Raw genomic sequence first — 23,991 nt, 5'->3', positions numbered from 1 at the left:
TTTTTTTTTTTTAAATGGATTTGCAGCCCTGGTTTCTGATTGCTTTAGGGCGACGGCCCTTGAAAGGTTAAAATAATTACCTGGCTCTAAAATTCTAGGGTGTTAAAGTGGACCTATTGTCGTTCTAAATCCTAAGTAATTAAGCCTTGCTAAAAACTCCAGAATTGCCCATTATATTAAAAGCTTCCGAAAGGAAGAGGAATTACTCACTGAGCTAAATTCTATCTGTTGGAATGGTTCATTAAAATATAAGAGAAGAAAGTTCTATCCTAAGGCATGTGTGACAAGTGTACTTCCAGCGAACTACAGAAATAGCCCGTGGCCTACTCACTGGAAACTGGGAAACCAGGAAGAATCCACCAATGAATGTGAGCTCAGGGTGTGTTTCACGGACAGCAGAAAATATCTTCTTATAATATGTGAAAATCCAAACCCACCAGATTGTAAAACTATTTATGTAACATGGTTTCGACTGTGGGGAGAAAGCTGCATGTAGAAAATGTCTAGAAGAAATATACCAAAATATCCTTGGCATTATTAATCTCCAGGTGGTATCATGAATGATTTTGTTTTATTTTTTAAACTTTTTGTATTTTCCAACACTTAGATTTACAAATGTGTTACTCCTACTATCAGTGGGGAGAGAAGCGTATTTATTTTTAAAAGTTAAAAAGAAAGAAAGTTAAGTAGGTCACCCTGGAAGAACTAAGAAAGAAAAAGAAGAGCAAATTGTATATCACTGGCCCGAGGCAGGAGCAGAGGGAAAGAGTGAAAGCTTTGCATTCTGGAGTTCCTTCCCATCTAAGGATTCTAGAATTGTTATGCTAATAAGACCAACTGGGCTCTTTAACCTTTACCCTAAATAAACCATAAAAGGCTAGTGTCTGCAAGCAAGCCAGGCCAAAAGACAGCCCCAAATCTAGAGCAACCTCACTTTTACAGATGTGGAAACAGGCTTGGTAAGGGGATTAATTTGCTTCAGATTGCACAATGTTAATCATAGGCAGGTCTGGGGCCAATTTTTCTGCCCCCCACCCCCTCAATCTGGGATTCTTTCCTCTGGTTCATTATGATTTTGCACCTCTCTTGGCTGCTGTCATTCTGGGAAAGATCAATCGGTCCAGGGTGAGTAAACGTTAATAGCTAAAAATAAAAATAAGCCGGCTACAGAGTCTACATCAGAATAATCATACCCAAAGAATTAGGGTTGGACAGAGAATCATATTTGAAAATGGAAAGCCACCTCTGAGCCATGCTTACCCAGTGCAGGTCATTGACTGGAAGGGTAAACTGAGGAAGGGATAATTGATACCGCTGTTGACCGGTGACGAGTTCTTGCTTCCCCAATGTTGAAGAATAACACCAAAGAAGCACGCCGAGGCAAGGTCAGAGTAGAAATCAGAAGTTTATTAAAGGACAGCAGAAAAGACTTCTCCCGGAGGAAGAAGGGGACCCAAGAGGTGGAATCCGTGGAAGTGCGGTTGTTTCCCCTTTTTATAGTTTTGGTGATGGAATGTAGGTTGGAAGGCCCGAGGGGTGGGGCACAGGTGGGCCAAACAAGTAATCTGGTCAGGAAGGACTTCTGAGTCAGCACCTTTTTGCTGGGGGCTGTTCATTAACATTTCTTTGAGGTGGACTTTGGCCTAGGGCCTTTTTGGGACTTCATTAACATTCCATGAGTTGTCCTGCGTTTCCCGGAATCATTGCCAGCATGGCCTCCATTTTAGATTTCACTCGGTATTAGACCCGGATTTATCTAACTACACTGACTACCTAACTTTAAATCTGGCTTCATAATGACCTAATTTCTAAGTCCTTTCTAACAAATAAGAAATCCTTTTCACTTCATTTTGACACATACATTTGATTTTTTTTTTTTTTTTTTTTTTTTAGAAATACACAAAGAGAATAAATAAGCTGTGAGGTTTGCTAGCTGTGAGGTCTGCTTGTACCTGTGACCTCATTGACGTGGAAGTGAGCATGGCTTCTGAGTATATGAGACACAGGTGTCCAGGTGGGGACTACCTAGAAGAGCACTGGTCACTGGAGTCATACCCAAGTTCATATCTCAATTTTGACACTTCCTTTTGGGTAGCCTTGCTCAGCCTATTATAATTTTAGTCATCTGGCTGATAAAATAAGACAGTACTTTCTCCTATAAATTTTTATGAATTACATTAGATAACCTGTAAGGTTGAAGGGCAGCTATATTTTTGATACATTTGTTTAATTACAAAAATTCCATGCATGTACAAATCAGTGCATTGACTTATGCTGTTTTTTGGTGTTGTGCTGATGCACTCCCTTTGTGACCATTGTTAGGATTATTCCCAGCTGCCCTAAAGCAGGCAACAGCAAAACTAGCTGAATTCAGGAGATCAGAGTGCATGACCTTGAGATTTGTGAACCAACCATGAAGGTATTAATTCGGAAGGTGAACGAGAAGGGCCTCCCTTGCACTGGTATGATAACTCAAGAGTTCTAGAGGAAGACAGTGCAGGAAGACGTGCAAAGTTCTAAGTGGTTCAAAGCAGGGAGGAGGAGGTCTGATCACTGGAATCAGGAGAGGCTTAAGTGTAGGAGGAAGATTGACAGGAGGTTGTCAGGGAATGTGAGGGGGCCCCTCCCAGATGAGGGGAACAGAAGGTACACAGGCCAGGAGGCGGAAAGCCTGGAATGTGAGTGGGACACTGCATGCTGCAGCCTAACTGGACAGAAGGGCCTGGAGAGGTGGCCGGGCCCTCACGGGGTGCAGCCTGGAAGTCAGCGGATGAGCATGCCTCTACTTCATGGCCAGTGGGGAGTCCTGGAAGGTTTCTGAGATGGGATGAAGAGGAAATAAAGTAATTGGAGCTCTAATTCACAGCAAACAATTGTCAGGGTGCTAGATCAGGTAAATTGATAGGGGCAAAAGACTGAGGGTTTGGGAGCTTGGAGATGGACCAGTAATAGAATAATAGGACAGCCCTGTAATGTTGGAAATGGAGAGAACAAGAGCTTCAACTAGGAATCTGTGGGGTCATTGCCATGGAGGATGAAGGGCCCAGCTGAGGACAAGAGGGAGCCTTGAGCCTGGTGCTGAGGCTTAAGGTAAGGAGCCCACAAGTCTTGGACACCCATAAATAACTGCTGAAGGCAGGGTCTTGGTCTCAGGCTGCCATGAACTTTGGAAGTCAGAGGTTGTGGGAGGACTGGGTGCTAGATCTTCTAGCATCATGCAGCAGACAGAGTGAGAAAAAGAAGCTCTCCCTTTGTGGCCATCTGGACCAGTGTCCTTGAGAGTTAGGGTGCTGGAAATGATGTTTTCTTTTTTTTTTTTTAATATTTTTTTTTTAGTTCTTGAGGAACACAAGATCATTATTTTATTTTTATGTGGTGCTGAGGATCGAACCCAGCGCCCCGTGCATTCCAGGTGAGCGCACTACCGCTTGAACCACATCTCCAGCCCCTGGAAATGATGTTTTCTTTTGCAGCCAAAACTGACTGAAGTGTTCTGAAGGAGCCAGTGTGGTCTCCCAAGGTTCATATGACCTGTAGGCAGTTTTGTTTCTGTAGTGTTGGGGGTGGTGGTCCTGGGATTGAATCCTGTAGCAGGGCGCATCATCACTAAGCAATTTAGAGATTTTGAGACAGGGTCTTGCTAACTTGCCCCAGCTAGCCTCCAACTTGTCATCCTCCTGCCTCAGCCTCCCAAATCCCTGGGATCACAAGCATTCGGCACCATGCCGAAGTCGTATGTGCGTAATTGAATAATTGCTCAGATGGCATCATCGTGGAGGGTCTGCCCAGCACCACTAGACTAAAAAGCGGAGACGGTTAAGTTGTCAAATATCTTTTAAAATTCATGCTACAGAATTCAGTAAATGTTCTTTTTTAAAAAAATATATTTTTAGTTGCAGATAGATACACAGTATCTTTATTTATTTGTATGTGGTGCTGAGGATTGAACCCAGTGCCTCATACATTCAAGGCAAGTGCTTTACCACTGAGCTACAGCCCCCGCCCTCAATAGATGTTCTTTGAGTGAGCTAGATAGGAGATCTTATTCTTAATACTGTTGTAGCACATTTGAAATAAATCACCAGGTCAGTCTTGAAGCAGCACATGGGACTTTATTCACCTGTGGGTTGGAAGGGCAGCAAGCAAGTCATCTCTGCAACCTTCAGCCCCTTGCAGAAGGTAGGGTGCACTCTTAGAGCCTCCAAACCACCAACTACCAGTAAGTCAAAACCATAGCAACGTAGGGAATGGGTCAGAATAACCCTGGTCAGGGTACAGTATACTGTGCAAGAAAAAATGGTAACTAAATGGAGAACATCTTACAAATGTGTTTCTTAATAATACATTGTATAAAAATAGAGGAAACATTTTTCAGCTGCCATGCATTGTCAAACAGGGCATGCTTACCAGAAGGTGGCAGAGGCGGGGTTTTCTCATGGAAGAAACATTTCTTTACATGAAATGGAGTCTCAGGGTAAAAAGGAGTTTGTCTGGACAAGGCACATCTAGTTTGACCCATAACAATACAGTTAGGCAAAACTCGAAAGAGGGTCTGACAGTAGGACTTGGGTGTATCTTGTGCGCGGTTTCCGTGATATTTCCTGAATGCCTCCAGGATCTGCAGGTCAGAGCCCAGGCTTTCCGCTGCTCTTCACACCTCCAAGATTTCATGTGCTCCTGAAGCATCTTCCCTTTTTTAACTAAAAAAAAAAAAAAAAAAAAAATTTNTCCTTCCCTAGTTCGTCATTACTTTTGCATTTGGTTTCCTTTTGGGGCAAGGGGCCAGATCTGGTGTTTTGGGACTCCCCAAAGTCCGGGCACCCTGGCCTAGGACTCTGGCAACAATCTCAGTGGGATGATTGATCAGAAAGAGAAATAGATATATCCTGGGTTTGCTATCTTGATACAATCTCTACTTTCTTAATTTCGCATATTTCAATGTTAATCAGTACATAAAGCTTGTGCCTCATAGCTTTATTGTGATTGTGCCCATGTCAATATAAAAAGGTTTTGTAGAGATGCCATTCTCTAAAGTGGTTTTATCAAGTCACACTCCCACCAAGAACGTGAGGGAATTCCAGTGAGTTCTACCACATTTCCATCGCTTCATGGCAATGCCAGTCTGTCTAGTTCAGCCTTGCTTGTGGGCATGTGGTGGCAAGTCTTTGTGGTTTTAGTTTGGGTTTCCCTTGTGAAGAATGATACTGAGCTTCTTTTCATATATTTATGAACCACAATAATTCTCTTGAAGAATACACTTAGGTGATTCGCCCATTTTTCCCCCCCTGAGTTAGTTTGCTCTCGTTGATATTTGGGAATTTTTCACATATTCCTGAAACTGGGCCTTTGACAGATGTACATACTGCAAAAGCCCCATGTCTCTGTTTTACTCATTCAAGGTCTTGATGTCTTTGATGAACAGAAATCCTTCATTTTAATGACATCTAATTTATATATTTTTTTTATTACAATGAACACTTTTTGTGTCCTTTTAAGAAATCTTTACTTACCTAAAAGTCATATTCTACCTTCTTCTAAGGCTGGATTGTCTTTGTTCCATATAGGTTTATAAACCATTTCAGATTAATCTTTGTTTATATGGTGTGAGGTGGGAGATTAGATGTCTTCCCTCCATGTGGAGGTCCAGTAGTTCCAACATCATTATTGAAGAAAAATTGTTTACTTTCAATTTTGGTGACTTCTTTGTTGAAAAATGAATTGACCTCATATATGGAGGTCTGGCGTCCCTTCTGTGTTGAGTTAATGAGTAAATCTATCTTTACATGTCACCTCCCTTGTTCTCTTATGAGTGCCCCAAGCAGACAGCCATATTTTTCCATTTTTATATCTCAGCAGTTAGCACAATGCCTTGTATACCATAGGTGCTTAATAAAAGATCATTGAGTTGAATTGTGCATTGCTTCTTAAACCTGGAGGGCAGCTACTGAAAAGCATGAAGAATGTTCTAGAATAGGAATAGGGTGGTGTTTGTACAACTCCATACATTTATTAAAAATTGTTAAATTATACACTGAAAATGTGAATTTTGGTGATCTGTAATTCCAACTTATTAAAACTTAAAAAAAAAAAAACTGATGGCAAGGGTGTGGCAGAGCCATTGCTGGGTGTGGCAGAGCCATTGCTGATACTGGGCAGTGGAGCAGTGTTAGATAAGTCTTTTTAATAGTTTGTCCAGAGTTTATCATGTTACTTGCACAAGGGTTAGTCTGTTGAAAGGTACTTGGCTATTATCAGAAATGAAACTCCCAGGTCGGAGATATCTGTTCTCTTTCTCTGGGGTGGTAAATGGTTGTGGCTGTCTTACCATTCGCAGCTGATAAGAACTAAGGCATATTCCTTGATTAGGGCTGTTGTACATATAAGACAGACTGGTTGCCTTTAACAGGAGAGCAGCTCTGGAGGTGACTAGCCCATGGTCAAGGTGTCAGCAGGGGTCATTTCTTTGGAGGCCTTTCTCCTTGGCTGAGGATGGCCATCTTCTTGTGTCTCCCCATGATCTTCCTCTGTGCGTATCTGTGTCCAAATTTTCTCTTCCTATAAGAATCCTGGTCATATTGGATTAGGACCCACTCCAATGACCTCTTTTAACTCAGTAATCTTATTAAAGACCCTGTCTCCAAACACAGTCACGGTATGAGGGACCAGGGTTAGGACTTCAACAAGGGAATCTGGGGAGTTATAATTCAGCTCTCACCAAAAACGTTTTAAAAATGTAGACAATGAGATTAAGACAAAATAGAAATTACATGTACATAATCAAAACCAGAGAAGAACTATTTCTTTCCTTTCAATGAATGTGAACTAATGAAAAAGTCGTCTGGGACACTTCCTTAGGCAAATGAGCTGAGGACAGTAATGACCCCTGGTCCAGTTCTGATTCTCTTTCTTAACTGTAAAGCCATGGCTCCACCAGCTCAATCTCCATGCAGGGCTTTCCCCCAGGCCGCTGCCCCTTCAGCATATTTACTGTTTGGTTTATGTTGGATGACACCGTGTGGACAGAGGGCCCTGAACTCTAGCCTCCCATCGCTGGCCACTGTGAACATGAACCTGTCTGTCTCCCACGGGCTGCGAGGCGGAGCATTCCTGACCGTGGTGTTTCTTGTGTCCCCCAGAGGCTTCCTGAATGACCCTTTCCTGAAGGAAGGCCTGGATGGCCCCATTGCTCGCCTCATGAAAGGACAGATCACGTTTTCCCAGGTAAGGGGACACCACGGGACCCTTGGGTAGGTGCACTATGCTTGTTTCTGCCTTGCACCAGCCACCAAATCCCAAGGGCTGGATCACGTCTTCACCCAGTGTCATAATGTCCTGTCGCCACAAGACCACCCAGAAGGCCAGGAGACGTTGAAGGGGCATTTGGTCTATAATCTCTTTGACTGTAGTCAAACCAGGGGGACATCTCCGAGACCTTGAAGAGCTATTCCAGGGAACTCTATAGTCAGAGTAACTATTTTAGGACAGAACCACTGGGACTATTAATTCAATAACTACTAATAGGTGTACTTTGGAGTCAGAGACCAGAGTTTGAATCACAGGACCCACTTACAGACTGAGTGACCACACAAGTCACTTGATTTCTTAAATTCTCAATCTTGCCAAAATAGGACAATGATACTACCTATTGTAGTATCATGAAACATGGAAGTGCTTAGCACAGTGCCTGGCCCATAGTAAGTGCTCAAAGAACGGTAGTTATTCTTGTTACTACAACCCCAGTTATTTTTTAACAAAGTAATCAGGCTCTAATGCCACTTGAATTCTCAATTACTGCTTCTCTAAGAAGAAACGCTATTGAGAATCTGCTTATAAGCACCCAGATTTAAAATTCTGTGTGTACATAATGTCTATGAATTACAGCCAGCCATCACTCACTCAGAGAACTTGGAGCCCTCACGATAGAAAGCAAAAGCCTGCCTTTTTCCATGAAGGCCAATGTGGTATTATTATGGGGGTACTCTAGGCACCTTAAGCCACCCCCCCACACACACACACTCATGCACACATCATGGCAACTGGTGTGAAAACTGTGATGTTTATATTGGGAAGAAATAATTTATCCAATAAAATAAGCTTCAACAATATTGATGGAAGGGAGGGCAAGAAGGAAGAGTTATGCATTTTCAAGGAACATGGGGCTTCTAGGGTGAATTGTTAGTAACAGCTGTGAAAACCCCACATCCCATTCTAACTCCTTTCATGGCTTCTAGTAGTCAGTACATAACCTCCAGGAAACTCACACAGCTAGAGGGAGAGGTCTGAAAGCTAAATTACACCATGATAAAGACTCCTTAAGCTTGAAAAGTCAGATCTTGGAAGTGCCTGCCGTCTTTTAGCTTCTCACCTATGAGTACTGTGCAAACAGAGAGGCATTGCAGCACACAGCTGCATGCGTGTCACCAACTGAATACACTCGCAGCCTCGGTACCCAACCAAGAAATGAAGCGCAGCTAGCATCATAGCCCCTCACTTGTGCCCCACCCCAACACTGACCCCTCTGAGAGCAGCTCCCACCTGACTTTTCCCCATCACCTGTGCCTGTTTTGCTTGATGTAAATGGAATCACACAAAGGAATTCCTCTATGATTGGCATCTTTTGCTCAACACTGTACATGTGAGATTCAGAGATGTCACTGCATGTAGTTACAGATAGTTCTCTTCTCACTACTATGGGGTATTACTTTGTGTGACTATATCTTGATCTATTTACCCATTCTGCTATTTGTGAATATTTGAGTAGTTTTCAGTTTGGGACTCTAACAAGTAGTGTTGCTATGATAATGTATATGTATGTACCACAAATCATGTTTGAGTGAGTATGTTAGTTTACTAAGGCTGTGTCAGCTGCTGTAACAAACATACCATAGAGCTAGGCACAGGGATGTACAACTGTGATCCCAGTACCTTAGGAGGTTAAGGCAAGAGGAAACCAGCCTCAACAACTTAGCAAGGCCCTGCTGTCTCCTTATGAGGATCAGAACCCATTCCCATGACCTCCTTACCTGTCCCCTCTCACCTAAGTTACCCCCTTACATGCCCTGTCTCCAAGTACAGTCATACCCTGAGATACAGGAGGTAGGAACTTCAACATGTGAATTATGAGGGGACATAATTCATCCCATAACAGAGGACACTCATGTAGCTTCCAGGCAGGGGCTCACTGGCATCTGAATGCCTGTGGCCTCCAAATTCACATGTTAAATCCTCACATTGGGATGGGAAGTCTTCAGGAAGTGGTTAGGTCATGAGCGTGGAGCCCTCTTGAGTGGGAGTGCTTTTAGACAGGAGACCCCGGTGCTCGCCAGCCTTTCCCTTGTGGGAGGAAGGTGAGAGGGCACCATCTATGGAACAGTGAACGGGCCCTGCTGGCTCCTTGGGCTTGGATGTCCCTGACTTTGGAATGGTGGGAAATCAACTTCTGTTGTTGCTGAGCCCTCAGCTTCTGATGTGTTGTTATTAGCAGCCCACACAGAGGAGACAGGGCTCCTGGGAATGATGCTGCTGAGGGTGTGTGAATGTGCCCCACACCCGTTTCCCGCTCAGAGGGCATCTGGGTAGTTTCCAGTTGGGGACTCGGGAAGAGTGCTGTGAGGACGTTTTGCCCGTGTCTCTTGGGGAACAGATGTTGACATTCCCAGTCGGTGTATTCCTAGGAGTGGAATTGCTTGGTCACAGGGACGCCTGTGTTCATGTTTAGTAGGTGCTGCACAGCTTTTGTGAGTGGCTGCACCCACTAATGGTCCCCCTTTTCGATTCACTTTTACAGTGGGTGCCACTTATGGAAGAAAACTGCAGGAAACGCTCAGAAGCTTCTGGAATCCGCCTCCCCGAGAATTTCTCTATAAACGAAATCTTTTGCAAGGCGATATCAGCAAGAAACATCAACCGCCCCATGCTTCAGGCAGCTCTTGATCTCAGAAAGAAGGGTAAGGGTCCTGTACTAGCCATTCTCTGACCTGACCATACCAGAACCATTGGCAGGGTGAGCGCCATGGACGACCAAGTGTGTTTTGAGATCACAGATCTTCTGAGCCTTGACAGAAAACTGTTCTTGAAACATGGCCCACTGCAAGTATTATCAAACACCAACAAATAGCACTATTAGAACACCCAGAAAATGACATAATTTTATCTAATCAAGCCGTTGATACCAGTGACTATCTTGTGAGCCATATTCTCTCCTTCCAGTAGTACTAGTGATGACCCAACCTTTTGTCCCATATTTAAAAACAAGACCTTTTAAGCAACCATGATTTTCCCAGTCTCTGGGTGTCAGAGTAGCCAAGCCAAGTGACCCAAGTCTAGATTATGTCACATGATCTAAGACACAAGGTCATGCTCTTCCAGTATTTATTTAGTGCCCATGTCTGGCTCCTATTCATAGGCATGTTTGAAATTGTCCCACCCTATTACCAGTGGACTCTAGCAGTTGTGGCTAAGTCATCTGTCTTAGTTCTCCTCGTGCTGCTATAACAGCATACTTGAAAATGGGTAATTTATAAAGAAGATTGATTTCTTACAGTTTTGGAGGCTGGGAGTCCAAGATCAGGGGACTTTGGGGTTTTCATGCCACATCATACCATAGTGGAAGGCAGGGGCAACAGAAGGCCTGCAGGCTGGAAACCAAGATATCTAGTTTGCAGCCTTAAGCCATTTTATAATTGGGCACTAATCTATTCATGAGGGCAGGGGCCCCCTGGCCCAGATCACTGCTCGTTAGACTCCTCCACCCAAGGCTTTTGCATTGGGGGTTAAGTTTCCAGCACAAGCTTTTTGATGAGCACATTTAAACTGTAGCACCATCCCATGTCCATAATCGCTCCCTCATATTCCATGGAAAGGCCTCACCTTGTGTCACATTTCCGACATCACCTGGTTCTCAGCCTGGCTGGCTGGGCAGACAAAGCCAGGGGATGATGCTACCTCTGTTTCTGTTTCTCTGTTTGGACGTGGGGATGCAGCTCCTGAGAGCCGGGGAGGTGCTTGCAGCCATGCAGAGTTGGCAATAGCAGAGACGGAGCGCTGGACCCTCCCCAGCCCCGCGGCTCTGGCCGCTTCTACTTGTCTGAGCTTCAGTTTGCAGTGGCCGCTCTGCTCACGGGTGACTTTGTGCTTAGGGTTTGTGACCTGCATCCTCACCAACAACTGGCTGGATGACAGCGCCACGAGAGACAGCCTGGCCAAGCTCATGTGTGAGCTGAACCCACACTTCGACTTCCTGATAGAGTCCTGTCAGGTTGGGATGGTCAAGCCCGAGCCTCAGATCTACAAGTTCGTACTGGACACCCTGAAGGCCAAGCCCAGCGAGGTATGCAGATGCTTCCTTTCAGGGAAAAAGAATGTACCAGAGATACCGTAACTGGAGGAAAATGGGAAAGGTTACAGGTCGGGCACATTTAGGGCCTGGCAGGGCAGTTCCAGGTCTATTTCTCCCAGTCTGGGACTTCTCCTAAGGGACTGGTACCTGTCCTTCAGTCTAGAGAGTTCTACCAGAGGTGAACACCTAGCCCCTGTGAATCTCTTACAGGACTTGGGTAGAACAGGTATCATCTAAAGCTGTTAGACCAGCTTCCAAGTTTAGTTATGAAGAGCCAGAGACCCTGGGAGACTTTCCAAGGCCACGGGGGCTATCAGGGTCACCCCACCTGAGGGTGAGCAGGGAAGGGTCCCCATGCTGCCCCAGTCTCCTTCTAGGCACCTGTGAGCCCCGAAGCCTGTCTTTCATACTGTCCTCCAACGTTTTCTAGCTCATCTCCTCGGGTGATTGCCAAAATTTGATTTAGACCCTCTCTTGCTGACTCCACCTCAGACCCTGGACCCCATCCCTGGGGACCCTTGCCGTGCTCCCAGGACCCTTCCTCCAGCAGCTGCAGTTGGCAGGGAGCAGCTCCAAGGTGCCAGGTGCCCCTGAGTCTACCAGTCCTCCCTTTTATAACCTTTGGGTGGAATGAGCTGCTTAGAATTCTGGGCTGTCCTGGTCCAAGATTATAAACAAACACACCCATGCTTTTCCCCCTACAACTTCAAAAGTCTTTTTTCTTTTTAGATTTAAATCTGTGACCCATTCAGAATTGACTCTGGGGTGACATGTGACGGGGGCTCTGCTTTTTCCCCAGTTAACCAAGCAGTCACCAAGGCCCCGCATCAATCCTCCTCGTGAGGGGACACGACTCCCCCATCAGAAAACAAATTCTCATTGGCATTTGGGTCTATCTTAGATTCTCTGCTATTTCATAGACACTTCTGTTTTCTTTTCTAGAACCAAACTCTTCTGCTCTTGTTTATGACTTGTTTCACTGTCTGTCCTCATTAGAGTTCTTTTGCAGCTGCGCCATGTCCGTTTGGACTTGTCGATTTTCCCAGGTGGGTTGTAGTGTGTTCTTGACACGTGTCTATCCTCCTGAATCTTCTTGCAGCTTCAGAACTGGCTGAAACCCACACAGGTATTCTGTGGGCACAGGACTGTGGCCTTGTGCTCGAGTGTGTGCGGTGTAATGCTGCCGTTTCAGTGGGCACGCTGGGAGGGTTCTCGAGGTCCTTGTGCTGGAGGAGCCCTGCTCGTGTTGTGGCGTCCTGCTTTCGGGTGTACTCCCTCTCACAGGAGTTTTTCTTGGTTTGACGTGCTGTTTGGGTTCAGGTGGTTTTCCTAGATGACGTCGGGACTAATCTGAAGCCGGCCCGTGACTTGGGAATGGTCACCGTCCTCGTCCACGACACCAACACTGCCCTGAGAGAACTGGAGAGAGTCACTGGGACGCAGGTAACTTGTCTCTGAGGAGAGCGAGCTTCCTGCTAGTGTCTGGGGTGTACACAGAGAACCCGGCTTCCCCTCCACAGAGGTGTCTGCTGCCCACAGTACAGTGAGCCACGCGGTCCCTGGGGAACATCTCCTCTCTCTGCGGTCAGTGAGCAGGAAGCAGACAAGCCAAAAGCCAGCATTTGAGCCAGGCTCAGTGCCCACTCAGGAACCAGGCAAGACAGGGACATTTGGAGCCTCCAGACCTCGCTGGTCCATGGACGTGCCACTGGGCCTCAGGTGCAGCTGACCAGTTCCATCTGGCTCACACCTTCTTGGCAGTCAGAAGGAAGCTCCTAGGTGACTTCTGTCCTTCACATAGGAGGATGCCACAGACTTAATGTCCCTGACATCTGTCCTTCACATAGGAGGATGCCACAGACTTAATGTCCCTGACATCTGTCTTTCACATAGGAGGATGACACAGAGTTAAGGTCCCTGGGCTGCCTGGAGATTAGCAGCACCTCAGACCTGGTCACCTTTGTTCTTCTGGGTCCACCCAAGGTCCCTGACCACACCAAGCCCTGAAGGAGCAGACTCACCCCAGCCTCTGGGGCGCAGGCCCTGGCTCCTGTCTGCAGGAGGCGGGGGAGGCCAGGAGACAGGAACCCTGTTGAGCTGGGCACACTCCAGGGCTTCACAGCCATTTCCTCCAAGGGAGGTACCAGTCGGTGAGGGCTGCTGCAACAGAGTTTCACTGACCGGTGGCTTCAGCTCTAGAAGTCTGTCTGTTTCTCTTGGAGGTTAGAAGCCCAAGGTCAAGGTGTCAGTACGGTTGGTTCCCTGGGAGGCCTCTCTCCTTGGCTTGAGCCTGGCTTCTTCTCTGCCCAGATTTTCCTTTGGTATCTGTGCCCTAATCTCCTGTTTTGATAAGGACATCAGTCATATTGATTAGGGCCATCCTAATGACCTCATTTTACCTCAATTACCTCCTTAAAGACCCATTTCCAATCGAGTCATGATCTGAGGCTCTGTGGGGAAGGCTTTAGCATATGAATTTGAGGAGGGACAGAATAGAAAATGGTTTACTGCCCATTTTTAATAAACAAAGAAAAGTATACGTGTAACAACTCCACAATCTTGCACAAATTTATTTGGGAAATGGAGTCTATCTAGGCCCCAAAGGGAGAGAGACCGGGTAGTCAGGCACCAGCAGGACTGGGGAGGAGGTAGGGAGGGCCTCAGGGAAGGAGGCTGTCCCTGTCCCTCACCGTTCCTGTCCTCCTTTCAGCTGCTCCACTCTGTGGCCCCTCTGCCGATCCCCTGCAGCCCAAGTGACGTGAGCCATGGGTACGTGACAGTAAAGGTAAGTCAGCCAGGGCTCTTTGACCAGGCCTGGGTGAGCCTCCTGATGAGTCACCTGTGAAATATCGAGGGTAGTTGAACATCCACCGTTTATGAGGAAGAGGTTTCACCAAGGTCTCATTCCTGAGAAAGCAATAGAAGTCAGAGACCCTGATCGGCATGGCCGATGTGGCCAAACCCCCAGGAATGTGGGGCCTGGCAGCCTGTGTGTGGGAGTCCATGCCCATCCTGCCTGTGCTCTGGGCAGAGCACCTCTCACTGGACAGGTGAGAGCACTTCCTTTGTGTCAGGCACAGGCTGGTTCCCAGGAGTGCAGTGATGAACAAGGAGCCCACATCGAGGGTGAAGGGAGGGAAGAGGTCATTATAGTGCCCAGTGGTCAGGGCCATGGCAAGGCCAAGACCACGTGCAGAGGGGCTCTGACTCCTGCCCTGCCAGCAGACCTCCCCCAGCTGCTGACCCGAAGCTTCAGATTCACTTTGGGATCTTCCTTCATATGTCTTTGGCTGCTTTAAATGGGAAGAGATCTAAAGCATGGGTCAGCTCAAGAGCAGGGTAAGGCCAGATAGACCAGGCTGAATCTGACTTTGCCATTCACTAAGCTCACAGCCGTGGGCCAGCGGCTGCCCACTCTGAGCCTCAGTATCCACAGCTTCATGAAGGGATGATGACCTTACCTTCCTGTAGGTTTCTGCTGAGGATTAGATGAAACACCACACCAGATCGCCAGGCACAGGGCTTGACACCTGCGTTCTCCACAGTCAGGAGGTGGAGAGTGAGCTGCGCTGTCCTCAGAGACCATGCGGAGACTTGCTGACCTGGAGGGTGACTCCACATGTGTTGACTGAGCGTTTGCTGTTTGCTGGGTGCAGACAGAAGTACTGTGATGAATGAGGGGTCTTCTGTGACCCCAGAAGTGTTGCAGTCTAATGAAACACGTGTTCACAGCCCCAGCAGTTCCACCACAGGATGAAGTGCCTGCTCGACACTTGTGCCCAAATGTGCTCAGAATGGGGCTCTGCGGGTGGAGACCCCAACTGCAAAGTCCACCCTAAGTGATAGCAGTGTAGCTGGCGGGTATCATGAAGGGGACCATGGAGGGCAGTGGGATTTGGACTATAAAAAAGGATTTTCTTTTTTGCTATAAGCTACTGGTCAACATCCCTGCAGTCACCCCTAGACCTCTGGGTCCTCCTGAAGGGGTGTATGTTTAATAAAGTCCCTTCAGATCTCAACTCCCTGGCAGTGAGGGAGGGAAGACTTCTTGCCCAGGACTGGGGTGTGGGATGTAAACATTACTCCCCTCCACTGTGGGTAGGGCTAGTCTAGCACTTTCTCGCTTCTTGACAGTTTTAATAGGTTCCTCATTTGACTTAACGAGTGTGACCCGAGCTGCTTTACCACCTCTAAGAGCGGGGGCAGAGAACCTCTGGAGAGTCACAGCTGGCCAGGCTATCAAAGCCTAATGCCACCTAAACTGAGTTGGTAGCCAGAATTCTCTTGTTCTGGTTTTACAGCCATTATTTTTTTTAACATAAAAAGTGATAGGAAAGTGCGTGCATTTAAGAGTTTCTCAGCTGAGTTTAATATGAGGCAGCAAGAGAATTTTATAGTTGGAATCCATAATAGACACGAATTAGGATCAAGCATAAACATTATCACAATTTTCAACATAAGGAATTGAGAATTTAAAGTTAACTTCTGCCAAATGCTAATGGGAAGACTACAGAATATGTTCAGTGAATGGAATGTAGTTTGTGAAAGGGTTTGCAAGATGCATGCCTGATGTTTTCTTGAGCAAGATAGCTTGTTTTGAATCACAAATCTTGCAGTGTGGGACACCAGCTTGGAGCCACTAAAATCCACCAAGTGGATAGTTTCCAGTGAATCTCTGTGATAAGACTCCATTACTCTCGTGCCTTGCCATCAGAATGTTGGAGACATGCACTTTGGGGGAAATAGGGCATTTGGGTTATGTATAACTTTGGTCTATTTGCTTAGAGCCCATTGTGATAGTCAGGATGGGCTAGATGCTATAACAAGCAATCCTGCTGTTTCAGTGGCTTCATACCAGTATGTTAACCCACACTTCATACCAGTTGGGTTCCTTCCAGCAGTCACCTAAGAACCTAGGTGCCTTTTCTCTGTGCCTCCACCTTCCTCAGGACTGGTAGTCTGCAGGACTGGTGGTGCAGAGAGGGAAAGGGAAGGAGGGCTAAGCGTAGAAGGCCCTGGTGGGGAACTGTCTTCTGGTCATACTTGTTGGCCAGAACTCAGTCACATAGCCATCTGTAAGGTGGGGGTGGGAGTGCCTGGAAAATGCCACCTTGTGCCAGGAGGAAGAGAGAATGCAGATGTCGTGAGCACTGGTGGTCTCTGCTCACTTATGCAGCCCCTGAAAGGTCTGCAAGTGTAGCAACCCCCCCCCCCAACAAAAAAAAAAAAAACCTCATTTTTAAGGTGTACACAGCTCCTAATAAAATGATAGTGGTATTCAGCATGCCATGAACATTTTGCTTTGTCCAAAATTAGCCCCCAGTTTCAAGTGCTGAAAACTCTTTAGAACAACACAGGGAAGGTGAGGTCCCTCTGCTTCTGTTGGTGTCCAGCCCCGTCACCTTCCCGCCCTGAAGTGAGAGCTGCCTGTGTTAGTGCAGGCAGACCAGCGCCCTTCCAGCCATCATCACCTAGCCCTGGGGTCCTCAGCTTGAAAAGCGGGGTCCTGTGAGATCCAGCCACCCACTGAAGTGGCCCATGCCAGGTGGTCTGCAGGAGGGGCACCAGATCCATCTGGCCTGACTCGGTAGTCACTGTCTCCTCCGTCTCTTCCCACAGCCTGGGGTCCGTCTGCATTTTGTGGAGCTGGGCTCCGGCCCTGTGGTGATCTTCTGCCACGGGTTTCCTGAGAGCTGGTTCTCTTGGAGGTACCAGGTAAGGGAGACTAAGGAAGGCACACCCCGGACAGGATGAGGGGAGGGGACATCCAGGAGAGGTGGCCAGTCTGGAATGTGATGAGGAAGTGGAGCGTCATCTCCAAACTCCAAAGGGGCCTCGGTGGAGAAGGCTCCAGATCTCAGAGCTGTGATAGGCCCCAAGGCACCTGAACCAGTTAGGAAAAGGTGGGTTCTTCTAATAAAGTCTTGCTGAGAATCTTGGTAAAAGGTGCCCTCCTAAATGTGTCATTGATACAGTGCACAACCCCACCGCTGTTCATGGTGGCCCTGCCTGGGGGCCCCTTCCAGTTCTGTGGTGAGGAGGCCAGGTAGTGCCCTGTGGACTTTGGAATGACCCGTTTTAGGAGCAGGGGCTAGAGGCTGTGCTGCGGGTGCCTGAATCCTTTGTTTTCCAGATCCCTGCTGTGGCTCAGGCGGGTTACCGGGTTCTGGCTATGGACATGAAAGGCTATGGAGACTCGTCCTCCCCTCCAGGTGGGTTGGCTGTCCTGCAGCTGTCCTGTGTGGTCCGGCTTCTCCCTGTCTGAGCTCTCCAGCACTTGGGCTTTCCTACCCCTGGCTGCGGTAGCCATCCTAAGGGGTCTGACTTGTCCCTGCGGTGTCCTCTGTCTGTGCCCTTGGGGCTCACAAGTGCCCGTTCCCCGTGCTCTAAATGAACCCAGGAGCCCCGAGGCCTGTGCCCAGGGAGCCTCCTGCTGGTCACCAGGGGTATAGAACACAGGCTGCTCTGCCACCTGCATCACCTCTCCCGCCCCAGCCCCTGGCACTGCCACTGTTCCCTCCAGGGACTGGCTCCTCCAGGTCCTCACATATGGAAATAGTATGTGCCCTTTTGTGACAGGCTCATTTCACTTAACCTAACGTCCTCCAGGGTCATACGTGTCGTGGCATAGTGCAAACCTTCCTCCTCCTTAAGGCTGAATGCTAATTCTTTTTTTGGGGGGCCATACCCGGGATTGAACTCAGGGCACTCAACCACTGAGCCACACCCCCAGCCCTATTTTGTATTTGATTTAGAGACAGAGTTTCACTGAGTTGCTTAGCGCCTCGCTGTTGCTGAGGCTGGCTTTGAACTTGTAATCCTCCTGCCTCAGCCTCCTAAGCCACTGGAATTACAGGCATGTGCCACGGGACCGCACTTGAATGCGAGTTCTTGTGTGCGCACACCACATTCTGCTTATCCTGATTACCTGTGTGAACCTGAGCACACTTGAGTTGCCCCCGTCTTTTGGCTACTTCACATCATGCTCTTGTGAACATGAGTGTACAAATAAGTATCTGTGAGCCACTGCTTTTCATTCTTTAGGATATTTACCCAGAAGTAGAAGGACAGGGTCTGGTGGTGATTTGTAGGCCAGATTCTTAACCCAGTGTCTGTGGATCCCTGTGGGAATCTATCCAGATGGTCAGCAGATGACCTGGGAACCCGGAGTCTGTGACTGGGGCTATGTTCCCCGTGGTTAGAGTCCTTTGTTTTGACTAGTTCCAGTGGGTCCTCAGCTCTGAACTCTTAAGAGCCTCAGGCACAGAGAGCAGAGATGCAGAGTGGCCAGGCGTGAGTGCAATCCAGGTCCTTCCTGGTGTCGGTGATACGGTGGTGGACAGGATGAGTGAGCTGAGCTGCCATTCACCCCTTTGCCATTCACCCCCATGTTCATGCCCAGCCATTCTTCCAGTGATGTTTTTTATAGAAATAGAGCAATTCTGCAATTTATATGGAACCACCAAAGTCAGAAACAGCAAACTCAATCTTGAAAAAGAACAAAGCTGGAGGCAATTGAGATCCCACTTCCTGATTCCAGACATTACTATAAATCTACAGTAATTAAACAGCACAACCCAAACCTACAAACAGACACATAGACCAGTGGAACAGAACGGAGCAGCATCCACTTACTGTCAGCCAACTCTGGACCAGGGTGCTGAGAGTGCACAACGGGGGGAGGGATGGTCTCAGCAGGTGGCAGTGGGGGATATGCACAGGAATCAAACCAGGCCCTTGTCTCACATCACACACACACAAAGAGTCACAAAGAACTGAAGACTTAAATGTAAGAAGTTTGGGGTTGGTTGGTTTGTTTTGCAAAGGGGTCCTTTTAGTTTGTTGTTATATTTTGAATCATGTGAGTCGAATGTATTTCTCTATTTTTTGAATTGCAGAAATAGAAGAATATGCCATGGAAGTGTTATGTAAGGTAAGAAGGATCTTTGATAACATCTGGAAAATGCTTTCCATTCCAGGTTTTTGTGAATGGAAGCCAGAAGCTCAGGTGTCCAGTTAAACCCTAAGAAAGTGCATTGCACAGCATTTGAGTGTGAATCCTTCCTGCAAGTTGGGATGACTTTTCTAAGTGATCACCAACAGGCATGAAGCGTTTAGTGTGTTTCTCGGGGAAACCGAGTGTTAGGCAGGTGAAGGTGGTGGAGTCGTGTAGGTCAGGTAGCGCCTCCACACTCCTCATCTGCCTCTCACCTTTTCCCTGTGTGTCCGGCCCTCAGCCCCACAGGGGGCTTTGGCGTCACAGCAGCAAGTCAGGGAAAAGCCCAATTTCCAGACGAGCCTGTTCTTCCTTAGTCTCCAGGTCTGCCTCTCCCCTTCTCCTGCTCGTGATCTTCTGGTGACTCCCCTGCAGCCAGGATCTCCCCAGTGACCCTGAGTGGGACCCTCTTCCTGTCCCACTGCTGTCCACTCACCTGGATCCCCACTTAGACCTGTCAGAATCTATTTTGGGTATGGGCATGAGGGGTCGCTTCAGAGAACTGCCCTCCTGAGGGCGTCCTGCTGCCCCAAACAAATGAGGTAAAGAGACGCTCCGGTCCTCACAGGCCACCTGTAAGCATCACTAAACTAGGAATTTACCCAAGAGGATCCGTCCCGTGTGCCCCCAGAAAACCAGACACCAGGGTTGACACACCACTATCTGTGGTAGCTACAAAGTGAAAACCACCCAACTGTCTACCAGCTGGCGAATGGACACGCAAAATGTGGTCCACCCATGGGCTAGAACATTCCTGACCATGAAGCGGTGCTGAAGTAGTGGTGCACGCTTCCTCACGAGTGAACCTTGAAGGCATCGTGTTCAGTAGAAGCCAGTTACAAAAACTACATGTTACATATGAAATAGTCGGAACAGGCAAATCTATAGGCCCAGAAATTATAGGAGTGGTTGTTTACCAAGCACAGGGAAGGAAAAGGGAGGTGATGGCCAGTGAGTACGCAGTTTTTTTGAGGCAAAGAAGATTTTCTGAAACTGGATAATGGTGATGGTTTCACAACTCTGTGAATCTAATAAAGACCCCTGAACTGTCCACTGTAAAAGGGAGGATGTTATGGCATGTGAATCAATATCAATAAAGTTGATGTCTTAAAAATTATCATAGTATTGTTAGTGTAAGATTTTAATAGTCAATTACATTAACTTTAAAGACAGGATTACAGAAAATGGGATATTTTGCCTGCTGTCAAGGCCCATAAAAAAGCATTTTTTCAACTCTATCCCCCACAATATATTGAAAATTCATTTTTTCAACCCCAGTTCCCTACATTTGCATGACAATTCTTTACACAATTTTTTTAAAGCTAAAGATCCAATTTTAACTTCACTTTTTAAATTAACAGGTAACATGGTGTGTTTTGTCCTGTTTGCAACATGATGATTTGAACTGTGCATCCATTTTGGAATGTAATAGTAATATCAGCTCACATGGTTATCATTTTCGAGGGGAGAGCATAAACATCTGCCCTGTACATTTCTTGGGAATACAGTATATCTTCATTATTTATAGTCACCTTGCTGTACAATGGGTCTATTGACATGTATTCCTGCCATCTAACTGTAACCCCGCATCCTTTGACTGATCCCCCACTCTCATCCTTACCCACCTCGGCTGCTGGTGACCACTGTTTTACCTCATACTTCCATGAAATCAAAGGTATGAGATTCCACGTCTGAGTGAGGCTGTGTGGTATTTGACTTCTGTGTCTGGCCTGTTTCACTTATCATAGAGTTCTCTAGGCTTGTATGTGTTGTTACAAATGACAGAATGACATTCTTTTTATGGCTGAATAGTATTTCTTTGTGTATGTGCCACGTTCTCTTCATCCATTCAACCAGTGTGATTCCATCTCTTGGCCACTGAAAATGGGTGTACAGAGGTCTGACTGGCTTTAGAATGGGCACCTTTACGGAATCTGTCAGCCCATTCCCTGTGCCTCTGTAGTCCTAGATTTCCTGGTTGGGAATGCTGGAATGCAGCATAGCAATAGTATCTCTGAAGCTCATTAACATGTAGAGACTTGTCTGCCACCAATTTTCTTTGTGTGACCTTGGGTGAGTCACTTACCTGTGGCAGGTATTATTCTCAGGTGTAAAGTGCATTGAATGGTTGGGCTACGTTTTCCCAGGCACCTGCCAGGTCTGAGTAAGATTCTGTGGGCTCTGGTGTGGGGGAACACTGAACTCATTCAGCCTCTGCTGTGGACTGGGAAGAGAAAAGACAGGGCCATGTGCCATTAAGTGGGGACATGTCATCTGTGGTGTTCAGGATCCTAAAGGGCCATGAACTCCTGGAAGTGTTTGCAGAATTTGAGAAACAGGTGCCCATGTGCGTTTCCAGGGAGAAGATCTAGGGTTTTCCCCAGAGACTTCAAGAGGTCAGAGGGGACAGAGTGACCACTGTAGTTGGGGGGAGGGGCAGGGCTAGCCTGGCATGTTCCATCCACTGAATTAAGGTCCCCTGAGGTCAGGGGTGTGTTCTGCCTGCTGCCACATCCCAGTGCTCAGACAGTGCCACACTGCAGGCTCTGGGTGTGCTTTATTGGTGGGTGGGTGTTTTAGGTTGCTGTGGCCCTCTCATCTCTCAGCTGTGGCTGTTAATTCAGGGGAAAACTGGCCAGGGACAAGGGGAGATGAAGAAAAGACAAATAGACACACATAGAGAGGAAAACCTGGGGGTCAGATGGGTAGCCAACGTCTGATGGAGTGTGACTGACCCAGAGTTAGCTCAGCACATTTATTATATAGGTTTTATTATATATAAACTTCATCAAAGTTTATCTGTGAGAAAGTTTCAAAAAAGCAGACTGACTTGAATGTTGCAGTGAAATTTGCGTGACATCAATTTTTATCATGCCCAGAATTCTCTATCCCCGGGAGTGGGTGCCCGAGCTTGAGTTTCAGACTGATACAGCTCTACATCTTTGTATATAAACTTCTCAGGCTGGCGTCACCATAGCAAAGGGCCATCTTAACTTGCACTTTTGCACAGGAAGTTCCCAGCACAACGCAGCCATGAGACAGAAGCGATGATTCAAATCAGCGTTCTCCATACAGATCTGGGAGCTTACTAGGTCCTGCCTTGAGCGGGGGCTCTGGGGAGGAAAGCAGTGGCAGGGCACGTGCTTCTTCCTGGCAGGATGAGGGAATCATGTCGTGCCAGGTGATTCCAGGCTTTTGGCCTGGCTGGGGAGCTTCCTTGGTGAGTTTTCCAATGGTGACATGGCCAAGCCCTGGAGAATGTCTATTAGCCCAGACCCCTCTTTCTGGAATACATTTTTCCTGGGATCAGTAAAGCTGTGAAAATGAGGCTGTAGTTAGAAATAAAATTTTGCATCGCCACAGGGGCACTAAAAGATCTACCTGTCCTGGAATTACTGACTTTGATTCCACCTTGCCCCTAAGTAGCCACTAAAAGTTGCTGAGAAGCAAAATCCCAGGCTTGGAGTTGCTCCCACAGCTGAAAGGGAGAAGGTGCTGCAGGGATGAGGCCCCCAGACAGCAGCATCAGGAACTTGGGCAAGGGTGGGAGCGAGTTCGAGAACCCCAAAGGTAGAAGAATAAAAGGGAAAGTCAGGAGATACTTTGAAGGAGACGGTAGTGCTGGGCGAATGGCTTTAGACAGGAACATCAGCTGGTGTCCCTAGAAGGAGAATGTAAATGGGTTCCTGTGCTTATATGAAAGGCGAATCCCATCCCTCCTTAGTTGCTTCTGTTGCTGATGGGGACTCGGGTCACTCTGTCCACTGTAGCTGGACCAAAATTCTGCACCCTGCCTCCTGCAAGACCCTGAGCCTGGAAGACTCTCCCTTACATGGGGACACTCCCTAGCCCTGGTCCTCACTGAGAACCTCTAGTGTGCTGCTGCCATTAGGCACCTTAGGAATCTCTGGAAAACCCTCAGCCAAAGTCTTCTTTGGTGACTGTCTCAGGCACCCAGGGCTGCCATAACACAGTACCGCTGACTGCAGACATACATTTCTCACAGTTCTGAAGGTTGGAAGTCCAAGCTCAAAGGGTCAGCAAGGTTGGTTTCTCCTGAGTCCTCCCTCCTTGGCTAGCAGATGCGTCTCCTTGGTTTCTCCCTGTGTTCCCACCTGGCCTTTTCTCTGTGGGCGTCCATGTCCTGATCTCTTCTTATGAAAACACCTGCCATATTGGAATAGTCCCACCCTAAGGACTTCATTTTTAAAGACCCTGTCTTCAAACACAGTCACCGTCTGACCGGGGGTTAGGGCTTCCACATAGGAATTTGTGGGGCACACCATGAGCTCATGGCACAAACACAGTAACCAGGATCTTGAGGAGGATGGGGTGGCTGGATTCGATTTCTGATTTTATGTCTGTTTTCTTTCTTAGGAAATGGTCACCTTCCTGGATAAGCTGGTAGGTCAATGGGCAGAGCAGGTGTCTTTGGAGAACTCTGGTGGGCCTGGGGAATTACGGAAAGGTGGCCTTTGCCATTCAGCAGTCAGCGCCATTGCGCAGAGATAGCCAGGGCAGGGGAAGGGCCCAGCTGGGGCAGCTGGGGAGGAGAGTGACAAAGACTGACAGGGAGTATTTGGAGGGCAGTGGGGGGAGGGGGCATGCTTCTCTGTTTCTTCCAGGAAGTACAGGGAAGTACCTTTGCTGGGTTGGC

The 23,991-nt window shown here is 47.4% G+C and overlaps 1 protein-coding gene across 2 annotated transcripts in view; it reads left to right on the top strand.

The window, feature by feature from the left end:
• The first annotated feature begins 7,102 nt into the window (after positions 1-7,102).
• Ephx2 (epoxide hydrolase 2) overlaps positions 7,103-23,991 on the top strand; it is a 34,621-nt gene continuing 17,732 nt past the window's right edge. The window contains exons 1-10 of one of the 2 annotated variants that reach the window (XM_048801531.1): positions 7,103-7,221; positions 9,788-9,947; positions 11,139-11,329; positions 12,438-12,464; positions 12,659-12,781; positions 14,049-14,123; positions 16,958-17,053; positions 17,472-17,550; positions 19,237-19,271; positions 23,712-23,738. In XM_048801531.1, the coding sequence (XP_048657488.1) occupies positions 7,195-7,221; positions 9,788-9,947; positions 11,139-11,329; positions 12,438-12,464; positions 12,659-12,781; positions 14,049-14,123; positions 16,958-17,053; positions 17,472-17,550; positions 19,237-19,271; positions 23,712-23,738 (840 nt within the window). In that variant the 5' untranslated portion in view covers positions 7,103-7,194. The remainder of the gene's footprint in view (positions 7,222-9,787; positions 9,948-11,138; positions 11,330-12,437; positions 12,465-12,658; positions 12,782-14,048; positions 14,124-16,957; positions 17,054-17,471; positions 17,551-19,236; positions 19,272-23,711; positions 23,739-23,991) is intronic. The other variant, XM_015499450.2, reaches the window with a different exon arrangement.

Source organism: Marmota marmota, unplaced genomic scaffold (assembly GCF_001458135.2).
Source record: "Marmota marmota marmota unplaced genomic scaffold, marMar, whole genome shotgun sequence".
In the NCBI taxonomy this organism is placed as follows: Eukaryota; Metazoa; Chordata; class Mammalia; order Rodentia; family Sciuridae; genus Marmota; species Marmota marmota.
The sequence above is the reverse complement of the archived record's forward strand: the minus strand, read 5'-3'. Positions and strand labels throughout refer to the sequence as shown.